The sequence below is a fragment of the Sander vitreus genome, chromosome 18 (assembly GCF_031162955.1).
Source record: "Sander vitreus isolate 19-12246 chromosome 18, sanVit1, whole genome shotgun sequence".
In the NCBI taxonomy this organism is placed as follows: Eukaryota; Metazoa; Chordata; class Actinopteri; order Perciformes; family Percidae; genus Sander; species Sander vitreus.
In genome coordinates, this window is record NC_135872.1 from 1,405,328 (window position 1) to 1,420,327 (window position 15,000).

The 15,000-nt window shown below is 37.9% G+C and overlaps 1 protein-coding gene across 1 annotated transcript in view; it reads right to left on the reverse strand.

The window, feature by feature from the left end:
* Positions 1-10,298: 10,298 nt before the first annotated feature.
* LOC144533775 (rho guanine nucleotide exchange factor TIAM2-like) overlaps positions 10,299-15,000 on the reverse strand; it is a 47,459-nt gene continuing 42,757 nt past the window's right edge. The window contains exons 21-24 of the mRNA XM_078275329.1: positions 14,538-14,596; positions 13,508-13,598; positions 12,336-12,423; positions 10,299-11,459 (exon numbers count right to left, since the gene is read on the reverse strand). Of these exons, the coding sequence (XP_078131455.1) occupies positions 10,895-11,459; positions 12,336-12,423; positions 13,508-13,598; positions 14,538-14,596 (803 nt within the window). The 3' untranslated portion in view covers positions 10,299-10,894. The remainder of the gene's footprint in view (positions 11,460-12,335; positions 12,424-13,507; positions 13,599-14,537; positions 14,597-15,000) is intronic.

Genomic DNA, 15,000 nt, shown 5'->3' on the forward strand with positions numbered 1-15,000 from the left:
TTATGTAGTGTATTGTCTATAGTATTATGTAGTGTATTATCTAAAGTATTATGTAGTGAGTGGTCTATAGTATTATGTAGTGTATTATCTATAGTATTATGTAGTGTATTATCTATAGTATGTTGTGTATTATCTATAGTATTATGTTAGTGTATTATCTATAGTATGTAGTGTATTATCTATAGTATGTTGTGTATTATCTACAGTATTATGTAGTGAGTGGTCTATAGTATTATGTAGTGTATTATCTATAGTATTATGTAGTGAGTGGTCTATAGTATTATGTAGTGTATTATCTATAGTATGTTGTGTATTATATATAGTATTATGTAGTGTATTATCTATAGTATGTTGTGTATTATCTATAGTATGTTGTGTATTATCTATAGTATTATGTAGTGAGTGGTCTATTTTTCACAGAAAAAAAAATTGGAAAAAAAGTTGAAAAACAAGACAAACAAAAAACGTCACAAAATGTCGAGAAAAACGTGAAAGCGGAAAAAGTAAAAACTAAAAAATCTTTGGAAAAATGTGAAATAAAAAAATCATCGGAAAAAGTAAAAATGAAAAAATCTGAACAAAACTTGGAAAACAAAAAGAAGGGAAAGAAACCGTCACAAAATATCAAGAAACCGTCAAAAAACTTGTCAATAATGCCGTTAAAAAACCCCGTCAAAAGCATCAAGCACCAACGCACTTCTTGATTGAGCAGAAAAAGTAAAATCGAAAAAATGGAAAAAAAAAAAAACGAAAAAAACTTGAAAAAAAAATAAAAAAAAAAAAAGTCATCGGAAAAAGTAAAAGTAAAAAAAAATGAAAATAAAAAAAACGGAAAAAAGTTGAAAAACAAAAAAAATCGGAAAGAAGATTAAAAACAAGACGGAAAAAAAAAAAAGTCACAAAATATCAAGAAAACGTCAGGTGTCAAACTAAAAAAGTGTTAATAATGCAGTTAAAAAGTAGTGAGTGGTATATAGTATTATGTTGTGTATTATCTATCGTATTATGTAGTGAGTGGTCTATAGTATTATGTAGTGTATTATCTATAGTATTATGTAGTGAGTGGTCTATAGTATTATGTAGTGTATTATCTATAGTATGTTGTGTATTATCTATAGTATTATGTAGTGAGTGGTCTCTAGTATTATGTAGTGAGTGGTCTATAGTATTATGTAGTGTATTATCTATAGTATTATGTTGTGTATTATCTATAGTATTATGTAGTGAATGGTCTATAGTATTATGTAGTGTATTATCTATAGTATGTTGTGTATTATCTATAGTATAATGTAGTGTATTATCTATAGTATGTTGTGTATTATCTATAGTATTATGTAGTGAGTTGTCTATTCTTCACAGAAAAAAAACAAAATTGGAAAAAAAGTTGAAAAATAAGACGTAAACAAAAAACGTCAAAAAATTTCGAGAAAACGTGAAAGCGGAAAAAGTAAAATTTAAAAAATCTTTGGAAAAAAACTTGGAAAACAAAAAGAAGGGAAAAAAACCGTCACAAAATATCAAGAAACCGTCAAAAAACTTGTCAATAATGCCGTTAAAAAACCCCGTCAAAAGCATCAAGCGCCAACGCACTTCTTGATTGAGCAGAAAAAGTAAAATCGAAAAAAAGGAAAAAAACTTGAAAAAAAAATAAAAATTAGAAAAGAGTTAAAATGAAAATAAAAAAACGTAAAAAAAGTTGAAAAACAAAAAAAATCGTAAAAAATATTAACAAGATGGAAAAAAAAAAACGTCACAAAATATCAAAAAAACGTCAGGTGTCAAACTAAAAAAGTGTTAATAATGTAGTTAAAAAGTAGTGAGTGGTATATAGTATTATGTTGTGTATTATCTATAGTATTATGTAGTGAGTGGTCTATAGTATTATGTAGTGTATTATCTATAGTATTATGTAGTGAGTGGTCTATAGTATTATGTAGTGTATTATCTATAGTATTATGTAGTGAATGGTCTATAGTATTATGTTGTGTATTATCTATAGTATTATGTAGTGTATTATCTAAAGTATTATGTAGTGTATTATCTATAGTATGTTGTGTATTATCTATAGTATTATGTAGTGAGTGGTCTATAGTATTATGTAGTGAGTGGTCTAAAGTATTATGTAGTGTATTATCTATAGTATGTTGTGTATTATCTATAGTATTATGTAGTGAGTGGTCTATAGTATTATGTAGAGAGTGGTCTATAGTATTATGTAGTGTATTATCTATAGTATGTTGTGTATTATCTATAGTATTATGTAGTGAGTGGTCTATAGTATTATGTAGTGTATTATCTATAGTATGTTGTGTATTATCTATAGTATTATGTAGTGAGTGGTCTATCGTATTATGTAGTGTATTATCTATAGTATTATGTAGTGAGTGGTCTATAGTATTATGTAGTGTATTATCTATAGTATGTAGTGTATTATCTATAGTATTATGTACTGAATGGTCTATAGTATTATGTAGTTTATTATCTATAGTATTGTAGTGTATTATCTATAGTATTATGTAGTTAGTGGTCTATAGTATTATGTAGTGTATTATCTATAGTATGTTGTGTATTATCTATAGTATTATGTAGTGTATTATCTATAGTATGTAGTGTATTATCTATAGTATGTTGTGTATTATCTATAGTATTATGTAGTGAGTGGTCTATAGTATTATGTAGTGTATTATCTATAGTATTATGTTGTGTATTATATATAGTATTATGTAGTGTATTATCTATAGTATTATGTAGTGTATTATCTATAGTATGTAGTGTATTATCTATAGTATTATGTAGTGTATTATCTATAGTATGTAGTGTATTATCTATAGTATGTTGTGTATTATCTATAGTATTATGTAGTGAGTGGTCTATTTTTCGCAGAAAAAAAACAAATTGGAAAAAAAGTTGAAAAACAAGACGTAAACAAAAAACGTCACAAAATTTCGAGAAAACGTGAAAGCGGAAAAAGTAAAAACTAAAAGCATCAAGCGCCAACGCACTTCTTTATTGAGCAGAAAAAGTACAATCGGAAAAAACTTTAAAAAAAAACGGAAAAAACTTGAAAATAAAATCATCGGAAAAAGTAAAAAAAATGAAAATTAGAAAAAAGTTAAAATGAAAATAAAAAAATCGAAAAAAGATGTAAAAGTAAAAAAATCGGAAAAAAGATTAAAAACAAGACGGAAAAAAAAAAATGTAGTTATAATGCCGTTAAAAAGTAGTGAGTGGTATATAGTATTATGTTGTGTATTATCTATAGTATTATGTAGTGAGTGGTCTATAGTATTATGTAGTGTATTATCTATAGTATTATGTGGTGAGTGGTCTATAGTATTATGTAGTGTAGTATCTATAGTATTATGTAGTGACTGGTCTATAGTATTATGTTGTGTATTATCTACAGTATTATGTAGTGAGTGGTCTATACTATTATGTAGTGAGTGGTATTTAGTATTATGTTGTGTATTATCTATAGTATTATGTAGTGAGTGGTCTATAGTATTATGTAGTGTATTATCTAAAGTATTATGTAGTGAGTGGTCTATAGTATTATGTAGTGAATGGTCTATGGTATTATGTTGTGTATTATCTATAGTATTATGTAGTGAGTGGTCTATAGTATTATGTAGTGTATTATCTATAGTATTATGTAGTGAATGGTCTATAGTATTATGTTGTGTATTATCTATAGTATTATGTAGTGAGTGGTATATAGTATTATGTTGTGTATTATCTATAGTATTATGTAGTGAGTGGTCTATTTTTCGTAAAAAAAAAAAAAATCGGAAAAAAGTTTAAAAACAAGACAAACAAAAAACTTCACAAAATTTCGAGAAAACTTGAAAGCGGAAAAAGTAAAAACTAAAAAATCTTTGGAAAAATTAAAAATAAAAAAATCGGAAAAAAACTTGGAAAACAAAAAGAAGGGAAAAAAAAACCGTCACAAAATATCAAGAAACCGTAAAAAAACTTGTCAATAATGCCGTTAAAAAACCCGTCAAAAGCATCAAGCGCCAATGCACTTCTTGACTGAGCAGAAAAAGTAAAATCTAAAAAATCGGAAAAAACTTGAAAAACAAATCATCGGAAAAAGTAAAAGTAAAAAAAATAAAAATTAGAAAAAAGTTAAAATGAAAATAAAAAAATCTGAAAAAATTTGAAAAACAAAAAAAATCGGAAAAAAAGATTAAAAACAAGACGAAAAAAAAAAAAGTCACAAAATACTAAGAAAACGTCAGGTGTCAAATTAAAAAAGTGTTAATAATGCCGTTAAAAAGTAGTGAGTGGTACATAGTTTTATGTAGTGTATTATCTATAGTATTATGTAGTGAGTGGTCTATAGTATTATGTAGTGTATTATCTATAGTATGTTGTGTATTATCTATAGTATGTAGTGTATTATCTATAGTATGTTGTGTATTATCTATAGTATTATGTAGTGTATTATCTATAGTATGTAGTGTATTATCTATAGTATGTTGTGTATTATCTATAGTATTATGTAGTGAGTGGTCTATTTTTCGCAGAAAAAAAACAAATTGGAAAAAAGTTGAAAAACAAGACAAACAAAAAACGTCACAAAATTTCGAGAAAACGTGAAAGCGGAAAAAGTAAAAACTAAAAAATCTTTGGAAAAATGTGAAATAAAAAAATCATCGGAAAAAGTAAAAATAAAAAAATCGGAAAAAAACTTGGAAAACAAAAAGAAGGGGAAAAAAAACCGTCACAAAATATCAAGAAACCGTCAAAAAACTTGTCAATAATGCCGTTAAAAAACCCCGTCAAAAGCATCAAGCGCCAACGCACTTCTTGATTGAGCAGAAAAAGTAAAATCGAAAAAATCGGAAAAAACTTGAACGGAAAAAACTTGAAAAAAAAATCATCGGAAAAAGTAAAAGTAAAAAAAATAAAAATTAGAAAAAAGTTAAAATGAAAATAAAAAAAACGGAAAAAAGTTGAAAAAAAAGTTGAAAAAGTAAAAATAATTTAAAAAAAATATCGGAAAAAAAAAAATATCGGACAAAGTAAAAATGAAAAAGTAAAAATAAAAAAATCGGAAAAAAGTTGAAAAAAAAAAATCGGAAGAAAGTTGAAGAAAAAAAAAATATCGGAAAAAGTAAAAATTTAAAAAAAATATATCGGAAAAAGTAAAAATTTAAAAGTAAAAAAATAAAAATAAAAATCAGAAAAAAGTTGAAAAACAAAAACAAGACGGAAAAAAAAAGTCACAAAATATTGAGAAAACGTCACACACACACAGAAACACTTATTAAATATCATTTATTGGACTTTTTTACAGCATCAAGTTGTTAAAAAGATGTACACAAAATATTTAAGAAAATAAATTACCAAATACTTTAAACAGTTAATAAAAATAACTTGAGTTATTTCCAATTAAACACTGGCTTCTTCTTCCTCGTCGTGTTCTTCGTCACAAAACAAAAAACTATAAATACAAAAACTCGAGCTGCGGATATTCAGAAGGCTTCGATGCTCCAAATACTTCACTGCTTTTGTCAAGAAAATATCAAGTTACACAGAAAACTACAACGCAGGAGTAACTGTACAAGAACATTTACAACACGAGCAGTACAGAACACGAAGCTGAAAGGAATGACGCGTTCAGGCAGAGAAGACAACAAAACACTGAAACTAGACTCCAACGTTCCTCTGCTTTGGGAATTTTTAGGGATGCACCGAATCCAGGATTCAAAACGTTGACTTGCTAGAAGTCCATTTTTACTGACCCTTTATACTAATCTTTTTCCTTTTCTGTTTTGGAGAAAAACATCGGGAAAAAAGTTATGAAAAAAGAAATAAATCGTCGGAAAAAGTATAAAAAAAAAAATCGGAAGAAAGTTGAAAAACAAAAAATATCGAAAAAAAAAATCGGAAAAAAAAATAGAAAAAAGTTGAAAAAAAAAAAAAATCGGAAAAAAGTTGAAAAACTAAAAATATCGGAAAAAATTAAAATAAAAAAATCGGAAAAAAGTTGAAAAAAAGAAAATCGGAAGAAAGTTGAAAAACTAAAAATATCGGAAAAAGTTAAAATAAAAAAAATAAAAATCGGAAAAAATTAAAATATTGGAAAAAGTTGAAAAACTAAAAATATCGGACAAAGTTAAAATGAAAAAAATAAAAAAATCGGAAAAAAAGTTGAAAAAAAATATCGGAAGAAGTTAAAATGAAAAAAAATCGGAAAAAAGTTGGAAAAAAAAACAAGACAGAAAAATTTTTTTTCACAAAATATCGAGAAACCGTCAGGTGTCAAACTAAAAAAGTGTCAATAATGCCGTTTAAAAAACCCGTCAAAAGCATCAAGCGCCAACGCACTTCTTGATTGGCCAACGGTGCTTTTAAATCACATGATTAAAATACGACGACGCCTCAACGGGGACGTACGTTGTTGTATTTACTGTCCTGACGTGCTGTTCTCGTCTTTCCCCGGGCCATCGGGCAACACTTGTTGTTCAGCCCGGAGTTTGAAATTGGGCATCAGATGACGAGGCATTTTTCAATACTCGATACTTTCCGACAGAGGCAGTCCGGTCGGTACCCAGCTCTACCTTTCTTAGACGCTAAACGAAGCCAAGGCTAAATGTTTGAATGTTTTTACTTAAATAAATATAAACTTTCATTTAGGGATGCACCGAATCCAGGATTCAGAGTGGGCTGAATATTGGGCTTTCTGACGGGGTTGGGTTTCTGCTGAACCCTACGCTGTCACTCCGCGCTACGCTGGTCGCCGTAATGACGGCGCCGTTGATTACAGGAAGGTGTTTACGTAGGTGGAGCTTCAATGCAGCAGGCTGAGAGGAAGTGGAAATGGAACTGGTGAGCAGAAAAAGGGTTGTTTGGCAGTACTTTCAGTCAAAAGAAGGCCATTCAAGTCCAGCTACATGTTCAATCTGCAATGCTGATTAGTCTGGTGGTGGCGAGGACCCTAAACAATACACAACATCACCGCTGTTACAACATCTGGTATGAAACATCTGGAAGAATACGAGCTGAGCATGAAGGAATCTACAGACAGCAGCCAGAATGCAGCAACTTCAGGTACGGCAAAGGAAGGACAGTCACTGTTTACTTCATTAATGTGTTGACTGTGTTCATGGACTGAGGACGGGACGAGGACTCAGCAGAACCTCAACCAGGGGGTTCAGGATTCAGCAGAACCTCAACCAGGGGGTTCAGGATTCTAGCCTGGTCCTACCAGACTCTGGGCCACTAGCCTGGTCCTACCAGACTCTGGGCCACTAGCCTGGTCCTACCAGACTCTGGGCCACTAGCCTGGTCCTACCAGACTCTGGTCCACTAGCCTGGTCCTACCAGACTCTGGGCCATTAACTGTGTTAATGAACTGAGCATGGGAGGAGGATTCAGCAGAATCTTAACTAGTGGATTCAGTATTCTGCCGAACCCCAAACATCTGGATTCGGTGCATCATTAGTTCAGGCAGAGAAGTGCAACAAAATACTGAAAACAAGAGTCCAACATTCGTCTGCTTTTTGGATTATTTTGAAGATGAATCCTCTTCTGTCAAGAACACAGTGAGCTCCGATTTAAAAAAGAACGAGAGTTATGATATTAAAATGTAAAAAAACAGGAAGTTAGCAGAGATCCATTAGACGGAGAGCTTCCGGAAGTCCAAACTGTGGGAAATGTAGTCGTGTAAAAAAATAAATGAGCTCCAGATATGTGTTTTTTAGGGTTCTGAGATCACTCGTAGTGATCAAGTCTTTGAAGCTTTAGGTTCCTGTTTTGGTCCTTCTTCCGACAGGAATCAAAAGACTCCATCGTTGGTCAACACAACATCCTCTCTCAAGTTCAAAGAGAATCTGTATTTCACTGGAAGTGTTTTGGAGGTTTGAGGTATGTTCGTTACTGTCCTGAAACGTGATGGATAAACTAAGCTTCTGGAGTTTATGAAATATCACGAATGGAGACCGAGCCCATCGCGTCATACTTTGAGGGGAGACCATCTCTCCTCTCTTCGTTGACTTGTCCTGCGTCTAGGTTTCCTCCTCGTTATTCCGTCTGCTAACAAACAACAGCAACATGTCTGAAAGCTGCTGTGTGGTGATATGAACTACCAACAATGTAAAGAACCCAGAACTCCAGTTTTTATAAGCTGACGACCTGAAAAACTGAGCTTTTATGAAGACAGAAGTGGAAACAGACGAGAGGAATCAGCAGAGAGAATGGAGAGACGCTCAGCTAACGTTATGCACAACGTTACGTGTGTTAGCTTCACTTACAGACAGGTAGTTAGCCTAAAACTGACATTTGGATATTGTGTGTGTGTGTCTGTATGTATGTGTGTGTGTGTGCGTGTTTCTGTGTCTGTGCGTGTGTCTTTGTGTGTGTGTGTGTCTGTCTGTCTGTGTGTGTGTGAGCGTGTCTGTGTGCGTGTGTGTCTTTCTGTGTCTATGTGTGTGTGTGTCTATGTGTGTGTGTGTCTGTGTGTGTGTCTATGTGTGTCTGTGTGCGTGTCTGTGTGTGTGTGTGTGTGTGTGTGTGTGTGGCTGTGCGTGTTTCAGTGTGTCTGTGCGTGTGTGTGTGTGTGTGTGACTGTGTGTCTGTGTCTGTGTGTGTGTGTGTGTGTCTGTGTCTGTGTGTCTGTCTGTGTGTCTGTGCGTGTGTGTGTTTGTGTCTATGTGTGTCTGTGTCTATGTGTGTGTGTGTGTGTGTGTCTGTGTGTGTGTGTGTCTATGTGTGTGTGTGTCTGTGTGTCTGTGTGTGTGTGTGTCTGTGTGTCTGTGTGCGTGTGTGTGTGTGTGTCTATGTGTGTGTGTGTTTGTGTGTCTGTCTCTATGTGTGTGTGTTTCTGTGTGTCTGTGTGTGTCTGTGTCTATGTGCTCTGTGTGTCTGTGTGTCTGTGTGTGTCTGTGTCTCTGTGTCTGTGTGAGGTAGGAGTTATTGTTGTCATCACGGCCAGGTTGTGATGTCCCAAATGTCCCCCAGACGTCCGTGATGTTGTTGAGACGGAGGTTAGCGGTGTGTAGCAGTTCCCGTCTGTGTGACCCCTTCATGACAGCTTCTGCAGGTCTGATAGAAGGTTAGCAGTATCTGGAGTTCAGGTTCCTCTCCTGGGTTCCAGGAGTCTTGTAGCTGTAACGTCAGTCTCCTCTTCCACGTTAGCATGTTAGCCGGGGGTGTAGTGCTATCTGTTTGAATGCCGGAGCGTACCTACGATTAAAGTATGGCTCGTTTTGAAGGTTATGTCACCACTGTTCCTACGGAGTGTTTAGTCAACTATGACTATGAAGTAAAAGGACATTTGCTGCCTTTCCTTTCCTGGTTTTATTCTTCAACACCTTCCATGTCAGTATGACAACTTTGACTATTCCTTTAGTTTTTTCTCTCTTACATGACAAACGCTTTAGTGACACACACACACACACACACACACACACACAGACATGATACAGACACACAGACATGATACACACACACACACAGACATCATACACACACACAAACAGACATGATACACAAACACACACACACAGACATGATACACACACACAAACAGACATGATACACACACACACACACAAACAGACATGATACACACACACACAGACATGATACACACACACACGATACAGACACACACACACACACAAACAGACATGATACACAAACAGACATGATACACACACACACAGACATGATACACACACACAGACATGATACAGACACACACACACACAGACATGATACACACACACACACAGACATCATACACACACAAACAGACATGATACACACACACACAGACATGATACACACACAGACACACACACACGATACAGACACACACACAGACATGATACACACACACAGACATGATACACACACACACGATACACACACACACACACACACATAGACATGATACACACACACACACAGACATGATACACACACACACACACACACACACAGAGACACACACACACACAGACATGATACACACACACACACACGATACACACACACACACACACACACACGATACACACACACACACACACACACATGATACACACACACACACACATGATACACACACACACATGATACACACACATACACACAGACATGATACACACACACACAGACATGATACAAACACAGACACACACACACACACAGACATGATACACACACACGATACACAGACATGATACACACACACACACACACACATAGACATGATACACACACACGATACACACAGACATGATACACGATACACACACACACACACACAACCAGATTATGCAAACTGAGAATATTCAGTTTCAGGGTTTCTCAAAGGTCTCTTAAGTAACGTCTAAATATGTTAAACGTTAAATATACCAAATATACTCAAGTATTGGTATCGGTACAGAAGTTATGAACTGAGAACTGAACCTGAACGTACAGCATGTTGCTTAAACGTTCTAAGTTGATGAAATGTTATGTTGTTATTGCCAATCGTCGACCTCGGAGATGAAATAAAAACAAACCATTTGAGTGATGCGTTTGAGGACCCCTGCCGTAGAATAGTAAATATTAGCGCTGGGACGATAATAGTCATCATTTTGGGAATAAGCTGGGGAACCTCCTGTTAAAACGTACACCAGGCAGTCCTTCCAGAAACATGGAGTTATTGTGATTGTTTTGGGCTAAAGTCCTTAATTATGCGTCACGTTTTCTTAAAAAAAATGCGATGGAATATGCGGGATATTTATGCAATATTATGGGATGAAATAGTCAAAATAAATATGCAGACTTTGGCTGATTGTGTATTGAGTTATGAGATCATATCAGGTTTTTCTGGAGGGACTGACCTACTAGGACAGATGCGTTCCGGCAGCACTACACCCCAAACGTTAGCACGTTAGCTCTGTAGCGTGTGAAAAGCAGCCTTCTGCATCCCCAGCACGCTGTCGTAGAAGCAGTCCTCGTTAATCATGGAGGTCATGCTCTGAACGCTGAAGTCTCTCTCCAGCGGGCTGCTGCCGTCCAGCCCTTCTCCCCCAGGGCTTCGGCGTAGGCTGGAGCTCCGGGAGCGCCTGGCGCTCTGAGAGGCTAGCAGCGAGGGCGCCCCTCGCTCTGTGTCCTCCTCGCTGACGTTGAGCCTCTGCAGCTGCGCCTCCAGCTCGCCGGTCAGCGAGCACAGTCTCGTCCTCTTCCCTGCAGGGTTGGTGGTTAGGGCGTCCCGGCTCGGCAGCAGAGGCTCCGAGCAGGTTTCTCCCAGAACGGAGAGGCCGTCGGGGCCGCAGCCTTCCTCCGCCCGCTGATGATGACGATGCTGAGTCGTCCCCTGGGTGTCGGAGCGACATCGCTGCTGCCTCCTCCTCTCGGCCGTCGACAGGCGCGTCCTCCTCAGGGAGCCGGCGGGCGCTCGCTCTCGGAGGAGGACGCGCAGAGCTCGCAGCACGCTGGCCTTCGTGTCCAAACCACTGAAACACAAACGACACAGCGCTCAGAACCAACAGTAGGGCTTGTTCCCAAACACACACACGCACAGACATGATACACACACACACACACGATACACACAGACACACACACACACAGAGACACACAGACACACACACACACACACACACACACAGACATGATACACACAGACACACACAGACATAATACACACACACACACACACACACACACACACACACAGACATAATACACACAGACACACAGACATGATACACACAGACACACACAGACATAATACACACACACAGAGACACACACACACACACACACACAGACACACACACACACACAGAAATGATACACACACACACAGAGACACACACACAGACATGATACACACAGACACACACACACACACACAGACATGATATACACAGACACACACACACACAGACATGACACACAGACACACACACACAGACATGACACACAGACACACACACACGATACACACAGACACACAGAGCACACACACACAGACATGATACACACAGAGCACACACACACACACACACACACGATACACACACACACACACACGATACACACAGAGACACACACACACGATACACACAGAGACACACACACAGACATAATACACACACACACACACACACACACACACACATACAGAAATGATACACACAGACACACAGACATGATACACACAGACACACACACACAGACATGATACACACACACACATACACATACAGACATGATACACACACACACACACACACACACACACACACACACACACACACACACACACACACACACACACAGACAGACAGCCTGAGCGTGTAAATATCATGTTCATGTTGTCCTACCTGCTGCAGAGCTGAAACACCGTCTCCGGTCGTCCCTCGACCTCCGAGCGGCTGTGAACGAGCTCCCACACACACTGGTTCTCAGAGCCTGAAAACACACAGCAGGACAGTAACTAGCTAGTAACTAAAGTAACTAGTAACTAAAGCTGGAACAGATGAATGTAGTGGAGTAACTAAAGTAACTAGTAACTAAAGTAACTAGTAACTAAAGCTGTAACAGATGAATGTAGCGGAGTAGAAGTAGAAAGTGGCATGAAAAGAAAAGACTCAAGTAAAGTATAAGTACCTCAACATTAGGTACTGAAGTACAGTACTGGAGTAAATGTACTTAGTTACATTGCAGCTGTGTGTGTGTGTGTGTGTCTGTGTGTGTTTCTCTGTGTGTGTGTGTCTGTGTTTCTCTGTGTGTGTGTTTCTGTGTGTGTGTGTGTGTGTGTGTGTTTCTCTGTGTGTGTGTGTTTCTCTGTGTGTGTGTGTGTGTGTGTGTGTGTCTGTGTGTCTGTGTGTGTGTTTCTCTGTGTGTGTCTGTGTGTGTGTTTCTCTGTGTGTGTGTGTCTCTGTGTGTGTGTGTGTGTGTTTGTGTGTGTGTGTGTGTGTCTGTGTGTGTTTCTCTGTGTGTGTGTGTCTGTGTTTCTCTGTGTGTGTGTTTCTGTGTGTGTGTGTGTGTGTGTGTGTGTGTGTGTGTGTGTGTGTGTGTGTGTGTGTGTGTGTGTCTGTGTGTGTCTGTGTGTGTGTGTGTGTGTGTGTGTGTTTCTCTGTGTGTGTGTGTGTGTGTGTGTGTGTGTGTGTGTGTGTGTGTGTGTGTGTGTGTGTGTGTGTGTGTGTGTGTGTGTGTGTGTGTGTGTGTGTGTGTGTGTGTGTGTGTGTGTGTGTGTGTGTGTGTGTGTGTGTTTCTCTGTGTGTGTGTGTGTGTGTGTGTGTGTGTGTGTGTTTCTGTGTGTGTGTGTGTGTGTGTTTCTCTGTGTGTGTGTGTCTCTGTGTGTGTGTCTCTGTGTGTGTGTGTTTCTGTGTGTGTGTGTTTCTCTGTGTGTGTGTGTCTGTGTGTGTGTTTCTCTGTGTGTGTGTGTGTGTGTGTGTGTGTGTGTGTGTGTGTGTGTGTGTGTGCAGACAGCGCCACCTGCTGGACACTACACAGATGGCTTCACACTGCCATGATTCACTTGTTTACTGACCTGTGATGTTGGCCGGTCGGACCTGAACCGCTGAAACTGGGATTAACCAGCGGAACCTGAAGGGGTCCAGATCAGCTGAGCGAGAGCCCGTCTGTCCAACAGAGAACAAACTTCATAAATTAAACATATGTGCCCGGGGGCGCCCAGATAGCTCAGTTGGTAGAGCAGGCGCCCATATGTAGAGGTTTACTCCTTGACGCAGCGGCCGCAGGTTCAACTCCAACCTGCGGCCCTTTGCTGCATATCATTCCCCCTCTCTCTCTCCTTTCATGTCTTCAGCTGTCCAAAAAATGCCCAAAACATAATCTTAAAAGCATTATATGTGGCCAGGTTGGCTCAGTGGGTAGAGCAGGCGCACATGTACTGAGAGGTTTATGTCTCGACGATGTCCTGCATGTCTCTCTCCCCTTTCTCATCTAGCTGTCCTGTCAACAATTAAGAGCGGAAAAGCCCCAAAAATAATCTAAATAAATATCTATATATATATTTGGGATGCACCGAACCCAGAGTTTGGGTTCGGCCGAATATTGGGCTTTTTGACGGGGTTGGTTCCCCTCTAGCTCTCAACAGTCCGTCCCCAAACACACACACATTGGAACATCTGAGACGGTCTGAAAACTGGACGATACGTAAAGTGTGATTGGGTAGAAACCGTGCTGGATATCAGAACGCCCATTCAGCCCAATAAAGGCCCAAATCTTGTCTTCGGTTTAAACTTCTAGTTATTTTTCTACATTAAAGTATGGCGTCCAAAGAGGGGTCGTTTTGAGCGATCTTTATAGGACATTTGGCGCCGTTTTTTTGCCGATATGGTGAAAACCGCACGAAAGATCTCTTATTCAAATGATAGCACGCCATTCCCGATCATTACACACGTTGTGATGTATTTTGTGTGCATGTGTTGGCAACGCTCCGTGACTAGTAGCGGGACAAACATGTGGCGGAATAATAATAATAATAATAATAATTGCAGCCCATCGGGACACTGAGTAACACGTCTAGAATATAGAAATATTTCTACAAGACTCACCATCCTCTTCTTCAGCTTGCTGCTCTCACGGTAAACCAGGATGACGGCCCGCTTGAACACTGAGGACACGACAGGATGAAAGTCCACGTTACTCACACTCCTCTGCTCCATAAACAGGTCAAGAGTCAACAGACACACACGGAAAGATCTGGTCCCGTTTGAACTGAGTCATGAATTACACATCTGATGTTTGTCAGTTTTAAAGATAAATGAGCGAGTGAAGAAAGTCTCCGTTTGGGATTAAAGACTTAATAAATATAAAAGACTCTCTGAAGCTACCATGTCTGTGTGTTTGGTACCGGGATGTAACGTTACTGTGTGTGTGTGTGTGTGTCTCTCTCTCTCTGTGTGTGTGTGTCTCTCTGTGTGTGTGTGTGTGTGTGTGTGTGTGTGTGTGTGTCTGTCTCTCTGTATGTGTGTGTCTCTGTGTGTGTGTCTCTCTCCTTGTGTGTGTGTGTGTGTA